This window comes from Podarcis filfolensis (genome assembly GCF_964270895.1).
Source record: "Podarcis filfolensis genome assembly, chromosome: 1".
Taxonomy (NCBI): domain Eukaryota; kingdom Metazoa; phylum Chordata; class Lepidosauria; order Squamata; family Lacertidae; genus Podarcis; species Podarcis filfolensis.
The window spans coordinates 62,508,599-62,520,170 of NC_139604.1; the positions used below are offsets into that span (position 1 = coordinate 62,508,599).

General features: G+C 44.6%; 1 protein-coding gene across 1 annotated transcript in view; it reads right to left on the reverse strand.

Annotated features, from left to right (window-relative positions):
• Window positions 1-9,340, reverse strand: part of CTSD (cathepsin D) — a 28,235-nt gene extending 18,895 nt beyond the window's left edge. Inside the window, exons 1-2 of the mRNA XM_083587657.1 lie at window positions 8,990-9,340; window positions 4,584-4,740 (exon numbers count right to left, since the gene is read on the reverse strand). Coding sequence (XP_083443783.1) covers window positions 4,584-4,740; window positions 8,990-9,051 — 219 coding nt within the window. The 5' untranslated portion in view covers window positions 9,052-9,340. The remainder of the gene's footprint in view (window positions 1-4,583; window positions 4,741-8,989) is intronic.
• Window positions 9,341-11,572: the final 2,232 nt, after the last annotated feature.

Consider the following 11,572-nt stretch of genomic DNA (forward strand, 5'->3'; position numbering starts at 1 on the left):
ACATGGCAGGCAATGGAAATGAGGAAAGGTATGACTGCTTGAGGGTCTCGAGTAGTTTCACACCCCTGAAGAGCAGCCAGCTGCATTTCCATGAACAAAACTCGACATTAAAAGTATATTACTACCAGCTGCATGCTGATACAAGTTTTATGTAAACTGTTAATTATAGGATGGGGGGAAGAAAGGCATATATTTGGTAATTTCTTTTAGTACCCTGGGTTATGGAAGGTTTTAGTGTGGCCTTGTAGCAGCTGAGAGAGAATACAGACCCTGCTCTAGGTCAGTGCAGTAGTAGCCTGACAAAAGGAGTACACAGGGGCTGCCACTTGCAGAGCACGTGTTTGCCATTTGCAACCTGGCAAGAATAAAATGGCAATGCAGTCCAGCACTATTTTCTTCTTTTTCTAATAACAGGTAAAAACATTCTAGATGGCCTTCAACTCTCATTAGTTTGGAGGGCTGATCTACACATTCAGAGAAGCACATGATCCAGTGCTCTTAAGACTGCAAGTATTTCAGGACACAGGTATGGGCTCAAGTGTTTAAACAGCACCATCTGCCACTTCAAGTCAAGTATGTCATGGGAAAAGATTCCAATCCATGTTTCTCTCTGGTCTGCTGCCAATACATGCAATCTGATAGGTTCTATTTGTATTAACTCCAAATGTGGAAATTCAGTTTTTTTTAAAAAAAATGGCATGAGACAAAGCTTTCTTCAAAAAGGGGAAAAATGGTTTCGGAGCAGCCATGTATTGCACAACCTTCACCTTGCACATTTCAACATCAGAGGTAGAGCTTGATTAAACACTTCTGTCCCCCTGCTTGTAGAACTCCCTTGGGATTGGCAAACAAAGAGGACAAGTCACAGGAGAAAACTGGATGGCTGACAAGAGCCTGGGGCAGGGAGTGGGGCGGGGGGGGGGGGGGAGAGAAGCCAAGAGACAAGGCACACACGATTCAGAGCACAGCAAGCTCAAGCTGCACCTCAAGCTGGAGAAGCAGCCCCTAAACTCTCAGGCTTCAGCTACTATACTGGCCACTCACATAACTTCCCCATCTGTCACAACTCTCTCCAGACACAAGCATGTCCCTTTAGGATGTTCAGCCTGGATTTCTGCAGGTACTGTGGCAAAAACCCTCCGCAAGTCTAACTGCAGGTGTTTGGTACTTCTGAAGGAAAAACAAAAGCCATCCTCCCATATTTAGAATGCCTATCATGAACAGAATGCTGGTGCCCCACCCTACTACAGGCCTCAATGATTGGGTCAAGGAAGTGACTGACTGTGGCCAACTGTGAATGCAAGAATTAAGAGAAAGGGAGTAGCAAGCGTGTGGTAATGAGCAGAAGTTATGTAGTTAATTTCAATTCAGGAAAATGTGTACAAGGACAGGGAAAGTCAAGAGACCATATGGAAAGATCTTTGTGGTCTTGTAATTTTAATTTGACAATTTTAATAAGACAATTGGATCCTACTGCTTATCGGTTTTACTGTATATTGTATTGTGGTTTTAAATAAAGAGCCCACAATACAACTACCTTCCCATGTCAGCAGTGGCCCACTTTCAAAGACAAGGGTAGGGAAGCTTTTCTGATAGGATGGGCAGATCTTCATCTCACCCAGCCCAGCAGGCCAGTCGACAGGCATGTGAGACAGCTCACCTGCCAATCACCTGCCATCAGGTGATGCTTCCCCCTGAAGCCCTGATTCTCAGGACTTCAAAGCAAGCAAATCACAGGGCTTTCAAGCAGCCCTTTATAAAGAGCCTTGTACCAGGCAGCACTTCAAAGGAGGAACCGGGTTGTTCCTTCAGTCAAGCAAGGTGTGCTCCTACCCATCCATCAGCTGATGGGAGAATGGGAAGATGCCTTCAAATGCAACCACACAAACATCCCGGGCTTCTACTTCAAAGCTCTGTGGTTTAAGGAGAAATGCTGGGTGTGTTGGTATTGGAGGTACACTCCGTTCTGCCCAAAGACAACCAGAAGCTTTGAACTATGAAGTCAACATTCAGATGGGTTATTAGAATACAGTTATTTACAGAAGTAATTCTATGCCATCACATCATAAAAAATTTCTATACCACCTTATCATAAAATGTTAACAGCATGTATTGTGAAAATATAAAATGCCATTTTAATAAATTAACTTTTGAAAATACAGATAATCAGTAAGGTGACTGCATGATCAGAAATCAAATATTTCTGGTCATGAATTTAATGCCTGCTGGCATTAAAAAGTCTTCAAGAGATGCTTGAAAGTCAGAAGTGAGGATGCTTGCCGAAATGGTTTCGCAGCAAGAGACCAGTGACACTAAGTGCTCAACTTCTAGTCGAGGCCAGTCAGGCTTTTTTAACATGGTGTTAAAACTGGACTAGATGGTCTACAAGACTCCTTCCTCCAACTTTAAGATTCTACGTCCTGTAGAGCCATCCATGCCAAGCACCATTTGGGCTTATTCTCACATTTGCCAAAATGACCCAACAGTTCACCACCTGTACAGCGGTACCTCGTGTTATGGATGGAATCCATTACGGAGGCCCATCCATAACGTGAAATGCCCGTAACTTGAAGTACTGCATCTGCGCAGGCGTGATTTAGCGCTTCTACGCACCAGTACCAGTTCCGGTACTTCCAGGTTGCTGCGGGATGTAACACAAAAAGATGCAACAGGAAGCAGACACAACACGAGGTATAACTATAGTTCTAAGAACTACTCAAAATATTTACATGTAAATTCCAATAAAAGATTGAGCGTCACATTTTTATATGGAATCTTTTCTGTTACTTCTCTATTGATGCAACTTGGCATCATAGCACATAACCTAGACCAACCTAATCATGAAAATCTGTTAAGAAGTGCAAGTTGGCCTTACACACTTCCCTGCTCCAAAAAAGCACTATTACCTCACCAATTCAGATTCTGAATGTATTCTGTTTATTTATCCCTTGGCTTGCAAGCCAGTATTACATTATGGCATCATTAAATCAGCAGGGAAGAGGAGAGATGGCTGTTACAGCACTTTACAAAAAAAAAAAAAGTTCAGAGAGGGAAACAGTCTGCAGAGACTGTAGCAAATTTCATTTCAAGCTACAGTGGCCTCTTTTCAGAGTTCAATGGTGGCACTTTCTCTGCGATTTATAAAATGGCAAGAAGAATTCAGCGACAAGTTATGACATCCTAGCACTGATGGGTGGTCTGCGTCAAAATCCTATTAGGGAAGAAGACTGGACCAACAGCTACTGTGAATCTTTGTTAACTGGATTAAGTTTCAGCCTGTTCAGGTATGAGTCATCCTTTTAAAGTGTGGAGGAAGTGACATGGGGAGCAGAAGGGTTTTCCAAGAGGAATGCAAGTGGAGCCAGTGGGATTGCCAGAAAACTAAGTTCTGCTCAGAAGCTTCTAGTTCTAGCCTTATACTCGGTCCTGTAGCCCATGGTTATCACACTGTTAAGTCTACGCTCAGACTACCCCTGCATGTGAAGACAGGCTGTGGTGGATTCAGCAGGCAAGACCGAGAGTGGATCCAATGGTCAAGAAGGTGCTTCTGCATGTGCTGTAGATGGGAGTGAGGGGCAGGTGGGGCTCATAAACCTGGGAAGGGAGCCCATCTAGGAGAAGATCCTAAGCCTCCGCTGCCTTGTGGGATATCTTCAGGAGAAGAAAAGGCTAAGGAGTAAACACCACACAAATCTGGAGTGGAGACCCCAAGAGGGCTGGATGGGGCATTAAACACCTCCTTCCAGCAACTCCTACAGTGAAGCTGGTGCCAGACATATTGGTTTCCTTTGGACCACATCAGCGAGGCCGAGACGGGGGGGGGGGTCTTGCCTTCAGGTTTTCCCATACACATTTCCCAGGCTTGGGCCCTGGGGATGTCACTTTGGTGATGCTAATGCAGCAGTTTGACATCACCCCTGGAGGCACTCTCCACTGTCTCTTGGGACAAATGGATGCCAAGAACAGCAAGTCTTTGCTTGCTCATTTGCGAGCGTTCTTTCTTCAATGTCAAGATCATCCGAGTCATAATGGCTATGATCCTACACGTCAAGCCCTCAGGAGCATCCTCCATATCTTATCCAGTCTTAAGCTTCCTTGATTTCCTCATACCCCTCCTACACATTCCCATTTGCTTCAACAATTACCTTTGCACAAGGCAAACAGTCATTATCAGCCTGCCCTATCTCCCACAAACACACGGCTTCTCTAGAAAAGGAGGCCATGCCCCAAGGAGTGCAGCGCTTCAGTGGGAGGAGAATTCACATGGTGCTGATACACTGAAATGCTTCTGGGATGACAGAACAAGTTCTCTGCATGCCAAGCCTGCCTAATGAAGAGGAGGATGTGCAGTTGTGACCCTGAAACATTGAGTGCTGGGTGTTTACAGATACCACTACGGATAATTTTCAAGGTCTGTTTTAAATGTGACCTTCTCCCTAGTGGTTTTATTCACTGAGACAGGCAAGGACAATAGCAGGGTTCCAGGATATTGCTCTACCACACAGATCCCAGTCACCAAGAAGGAAGAAACAGTCAAAGCATTAGGAGGAGTGACAATCAACTACTACAACTACTATACTTACATCCATGTAGTTCTTCAAAGCTTCTGGGGTTGGTGCGCCCACACCAGCGCCCCCAAATTTGTATTTCAGCATTTCCCCCAACTCATTCAGGTCTTGGACATTGGTCCCATATTCTGTGTAGATGCTGCGCATGGAGGGGAACTTCTTCAATGGAATTCTGTCAAGCAGAAACAATTTGGGGACCATTATCAATATTATCTAGTTTCAATTACAGTGGTACCTCTGGTTAAGTATTTAATTCGTTCCGGAGGTCTGTTCTTAACCTGAAACTGTTCTTAACCTGAAGCACCACTTTAGCTAATGGGGCCTCCTGCTGCCGCCGGAGCATGATTTCTGTTCTCATCCTGAAGCAAAGTTCTTAACCTGAAGCACTATTTCTGGGTTAGCGGAGTCCGTAACCTGAAGTGTATGTAACCTGAAGCATATGTAACCTGAGGTACCACTGTACACAGCCAAAGATTATCTCAGAGAAGTTCAAAAGAAATACATCTCTCTTTGCAGCAAATGCAGCAACTTTCTCTTTTGTCTTCATATCAAAAGAACAAGCAGCAGGTTCTCCACTGGGGTTTGCTTACTGACATGGCTCCTGTGAAGTTCATGGATCCTTGCTAGTCTACCCCTACAGGGAATTTGGCAGCATTTATGGGAACCTCCCTACTGAATCCAGTTTTGAAACTTGATTTCTTTTTTTATATATGTTAGATTATGCTGGGAGGCTATCCTCGGGGAAATTTGCCAACTAGCTTTTGATTATAATACTCTTAAATGGAACCTTTCATCTGCAGATACCAAGCAGCTTTTAAAGCTGACAAACGAAAGTACCAAAAGATAGCAGATTAACAACTGAACACATCCTGTGCCTAAACACTTTTATCACCCAAAGAGCCATATATGTGCCCCAGCAGAGTATAGAAACAACTATACTTCCTCTTAAAAAACTTATTCCATGTCATACATCCATAACCTGGTGCTCTTAGTAAAAAAAAATAAATTTTTTTTTTGTTTTTACTATGGCAGACCAACACGGCTACCTATCTGTAACTGGTGCTCTTAGTAATAACAAATGCATTAACAACAACCTGCCTAAGACTTCACAACTTTAGCTTGTTTGCCTTTGTGTAACAAGATGCAGTCCCCTGGCAAGCTCATGACTGAGGAGGATAAAAGCACCAGCTCCAATGCATCACAATGCTTCTTGTCTGACAGTTTGCATGAGAAACCTGGGTAAAGGCTTTGGAACAGCAGCATCACCCCAAAGCCACAGGATGCTGAACAGACATCAGAGCAAGAGTTTCTTTTCGGCTAGGAGTCACTCACACTTTAATAAAGAAACAGACATGCACAATTCCAGCAAAGCAGTTCATCCCAAACTGGTATTTGCAGAAAATCTAGGTTAGGTGTTTTCCAGTATATCCTAGGGCTTTGAGTTCAATGGGATATAATTGCAGTCAAGTGTGTATGGTATACGCAGTGTTAGATACTACCAAGGGTCAGTGGAACTATCTGCAAGTTTATGATCCCTTCAGATGACAGTAACCATAGAAGCAGAGCTACACAATTTTTGGCTGGCTTGAGTGGCCAACTCTTCTTCTTCTTTTGCCACCATCTTCGAGCATGTATAGAGAGGGAGGGAGGGAGGGAGTCAGCAGACAGCTTCTCACCATGCCAGGGAAGAAGTAGCAAGATCTCCATACGCACACACAAGGGAAAGGGGTGGAGTGGAGTTATCTTTCCCACTCTGGAACTTATAATGGGCATTTGAAACGGGTTTAAAAAAAAAGGTTTTGATCAACTGCATGAAATACACTTGACCTGAGTATTGACTTGATTAGGACAAAGATACGCTAATCAGCAACAGATTCGATACATTGCTAATGCCAAATTAGTTTTATTTCACTGGTTCATAGCTAACAATCACTTATATACAAAAGAAACTAACAAATTATTGCAAAAACATAATTCTTGGTTTCGTGGAATATTTGAAACAATGGTCTACTAACAATAACTGACCAGCAGGTTGGCCAACACAGCATAAAGCAAGAGACTGCTCCCACTGCAGATTCTCTGCAATGCATGGAAAACAGAGGCAGAGAAGGTAAGCATGTCACATTCTGCTGGGTATTCAGAGACAGGCGGACAAGAGTTACTTGTCACCACTGCTGAAACACTTTTGTGGATCTCAGGAGATGAAGTGACCTATTTCAATTATGGCTGGTTCTCGGAATGCCCCCTTCCTATGGGTACGGCCCTTTCTGAAATAATTCAGTCTTCTCTGCAACTGGTTATGGCTCATGTTTTTAGCTGTTTCAACATGATTGGAACATTTAGTACTAACAGAAAGCAAAGACTGGGAAAGCTATAAGTTTGGTCAAGCTAGACCCAAGTTTTAAAGCACTGCCAACCACGTAGGAGGCACTTTCTACATGTCAGAACACCAGCCATCAAACTCGTTTGCTTACTATGAACATGTGATGGCGTTAGTCTTTATCCGAGTGCCATCTCTTCAAACAGGTGTTGTCTCATGTGTGTGTGAAAGCAGGGGTGGGGTGGGTGTGAGAAACCAAGTGAGCACAGTTTTACAATGCCTGTGCCTATAAAAATCTACTCTTGGAGCTCTGTTTCTTATGTGATCCATCAGTGGGGCACTGTCTCAATGTTCAAGGCTCCTTACCTCAAGCACTTGGTGCTTGCAGCTTTTTTGAAAGTATGTATAAACTAAACAGCGCTTTCACATTCACTAGATTAAGGCTGGGTTATTTGGTTTTTTTGAAACAAAACAAAAAAAATTTTTTTCCTTCCAGTAGCACCTTAAAGACCAACTAAGTTAGTTCTTGGTATGAGCTTTCGTGTGCATGCACACTTCTTCAGATACACTGAAACAGAAGTTGCCTGATCCTTCTATATGGAAAGAGAAGCTGCTGAATTGCAACTCATTACCAAACTTAAAACCATGGAGAGACCTGGTCTGAACAAAGACATTGGATTCTTATCTCATTATACATGACAAAGCCATTTTTCACCTTCTCACCCCTTGCTTTTTCCTGTAAGACCTATTGCAGTCGTTAAGAGTCGTCAACAGGCTCATCACAGCTATCTGCCAATCACCCATTCCCAACACCCTTCTGAGTAATACCCCTCCCCACCTTCTCACTATATAGAAGGATCTGGCAACTTCTGTTTCAGTGTATCTGAAGAAGTGTGCATGCACACGAAAGCTCATACCAAGAACTAACTTAGTTGGTCTTTAAGATGCTACTGGAAGGAAAAAAATTTTTTTTTGTTTTGTTTTGACTATGGCAGACCAACACGGCTACCTATCTGTAACTTGGTTTTTTTGGTAACATCTATTGTTCTTAACCAATTCTATTGCTTTATTCTTTTTGTAAACCACTCTGAGGTTGCTGTTTTTATAGTCGAGCAGTATATAAACTGTATGAAATAAATAAGTGAGAAAGGAGAAGATTCCCAGGCCTCTCAGTACTACTTCTCATGCTCAAGTTGCAACCCTAGGTACACTAACATGGAAGTAACTGGGTCTCTCTCAGTAAACCTGAATAGAATCGTCTTGTCAAAGACAACTTGCCTACAGAGCATAATACCTCCTGAGGGTATTACTTCTTCCAATAACTAACTTCCTGCCACACATCAACTAAATCTTGGTTTGCACAGCAGCTTGATCTCTAAAATCCTCCCTCTACCTATCCTCAAATCTTGATGGTCCCCCTCCATTACATTTTAGATGGAGTTGGCACAATGAGAGCCAGGAGTATCACAAAATTGGGTACCAAGGGGGTGGCAGAAATTATACCCCGACAGCAGCAGCCTGTATTCTTTGCTACAGCAGCCTACAACCCTAACCCCTTACAAGGAAGTGAATTTGGTGATATTTTCTTAAAAGAAAAAAACATGCTTGGAGGGGAGAGGCCTACCAGCATATTTGGGCAGATGTACACACGGATCCAAGCTCCCTGGAGCACCCTTTCACCCTCCTTTGGGGCTGCCCCAACCTTCCTTTTAAATGAACCCTCAACACTCCCCCTTCAAGGAAAGGATCTTGCTCGCTCGTCTGAGAGCCCGTGAAACCGGGCAGATGACAGCAGAGCCGCCCAGCCCCTCCAGATCCCGCCAGGCTGCAAATCGAGGGTAGCACGCCACGAGCAGAACTTGACGGAGCCCTCGAGATGTCCGCTCTTTCCGGACACGCCCTCCCGGGTGAGAAGCTAAGCCGTTGATCAGCAGACACGGGGCTCCATTTTACTCCAAACACAACAACCCTGCAGTTTCCTCCAGGTTGCAAAGAAAGCTTTCCTTATCTCCCCCCGCCGCCCCCTCTTCTTTCCAGTCTCCTCCGCCAGCCAAGGAACCCCGAGCGCTTGGCGACTGTGCGAGAGGAAGGCGACCCTCACCTGATGAGCGCCGAGCTAGCGACCACCAGGGACGCGAGCAGGATTAAAGAGCGGAGCCCCATGACGACGGCGGCGGCTGGGCTGGATCGTAGCAACTCTCAGGTACCGACGGGGAGCAGATACGCTTCTCGTGCTGCTCCAAGTCCGGTCTGTTTTGCACACCCGCAGCCCTCCCGGTATTAAGGGGAATGACTGAGCAATACAACCCCGTGACTGCTTGGTCAGCTGACCGCCCAAAATGTGCATCTCTCGGAGTCACGTGGTCCCCGGAGGAGGAGGGGGAAGGTCTTTAACCCTGTAAGTGCCGTCAGCTACCAGGAGAAATGCTCCGATCTCATTACAGCAAAAGCTGAGCCAAAAAAAGCACATGCCTGTTTACGCACATGCGATTTCCGCGAGAGTTGGTTGGCTGTAGAGGAGGAAGTCCGCGTTAAGCGCTGGTGCTGCTGCACCCGGACACCCCCAAAAGTCACACGGCTTTGCTTAACATTAGCAAATGTTGGGTTCCTGTTTTTGTCACGCACGTGATTCACAACTTAGCATTTTGTTCTAAAGTAAACGATGATCCGCACTTTTGATTACTTTTTTGTTTTCGTTTTTTCATCTTTGTTGGACATCAGCACTGCTGCATGTCAGGGAAGAGAAAGAACTTGTTCATACGGCCTAGGACCCTCGTACCTACGGGACCGCCTCTCCTGGTATGCCCCACAGAGAAACCTACGGTCTGCAAATAAAAACATCCTGAAGGTCCCAGGCCTCAGAGAGGTTAGGCTGGCCTCAACTAGAGCCAGGGCCTTCTCGGCTGCGGCTCCAATCTGGTGGAACGCTCTGTCACAAGAGACTAGGGCCCCGCAGGACCTGACATCTTTCCGCAGGGCCTGCAAGACAGAGTTGTTCCACCAGGCCTTTGGTCAGGGCGCAGCCTGACTCCCTCCTCTGGCAACCTGCACAGAATTTTGCTTAATGGTTGCCATCAACTTGATTTTAATTAATAATTAATTTTTATAATGAAATATTTTTAAAATGTTGGATTATTTTGATTGTTTGACTATTTGATTGTTGTTAGCCGCCCTGAGCCCGGCTTCGGCTGGGGAGGGCGGGATATAAATAAAATTTATTATTATTATTATTATTTTTAAAAAAAGAAAAGCTAAATCACCCTTTGTCCTGATTCCAAAGTGGTGTTAGAATAAAAACAACCATATCCTTCAAGCAGAAACGGAGAGGCACAAATTAATAAAACTAAAAAGCAGACAGAGGCCATAAAGCCAGCACTTAAGGAAAAGTCTTGACCTGGCACAGAAAAGATTGTGGTGCCAGTTCCAGTCTGACTTCCTTCAGGAAGCCCCCTTCTTTGCACACACATAACACACTTCAGAAACTCAAGTGACACCGGAAATGCTTTCGGGAATATGCTCTGCTTGTGTAAGCTTTGCAGATTTGTTTTCATTGCAGTGTTGTTTTACTGTACTTAAACCTACCCTGAGATCATATTGATCAGGGCATGCTAGAAATTCATATATAAAATTAACTAATGGACAGTATTATGAGCAGAGCCACATCTGAAGATTTTAATGCACAGGCAGGCTGTTGTGGGAGGAGGCACTCCTTATTGTTAGTCCTTGTAATAAGTGACAACAGTCCTGAGGTGTGAGGGAACATTATTGTTTATTATTACTATTATTAAATTTGTGTACCGCTCTTCATCCAAAGATTCCAGGGCGATTCACAACCGAGAATGAGAAAGTTCTCTATGGACTTACAGTGCACATGGAGGATCATATATAGAATTAATATATAATTATTATTAAAGATTTTCTGGGTTTACAAAAGTACATGCCTTGTCTCTTTTTTCAGGTTGTACAGTCTTCCTTACAAATCAGTTACATACGTTGTGAGACCTTAGTGTTGACTACAGTACAGTGGAGGATCGGGTTGCGAACGTGAAGCATGTTTGCAACCCGCAGCGTTTGCAACCCGCAGCGTTTGCAACCTGCAGCGCCGCGTCTGCGCATGCGCAGGTTGCGATTTGGCGCTTCTGCGCATGCGCAAGCACCAAAACCCGGAAGTAACCCGTTCCGGTACTTCTGGGTTTGGCGCAGTGCGCAACCCAAAGCATCTGTAACCCGAGGTATGACTGTATAAAGTTGGGAAAGAGGAGGGGTGGAGTGGTGAGGCTTATATATATATATATTTATAGGGTGCGTGTGGAGTTTTGTGTCAGTGTCATCTGGGTAGGTTCTCTTTCTTTTTGCTTGTTGCATTTCCCTGGTAGTGAGAGAGGTTGGGGGCCCAGGGTATGGTTGGTTGTCTGTGGTTGGCTGCAATGGGGTTTGTTTGCCTTTATGAGGGTGGGGAGGAGGGCTTGTTGAGTCAAGTGAGACAGATTGATTCGTATGCTGTCGGTGGATTTTTGTCATCATCTTGTTGGGCTGTGTATGTGATAAAGGGGAGCCATACTGGGGTGAAGGCGCCCTCTTCTATTTGTCCCCGTGTCAGTTTCAGTGTATTGGTTAGCTATGGAGGATAGTATGTGAACATATGAAGAGCCGGCTGGATCAAGCCAATGGACTGTCTAGTCCA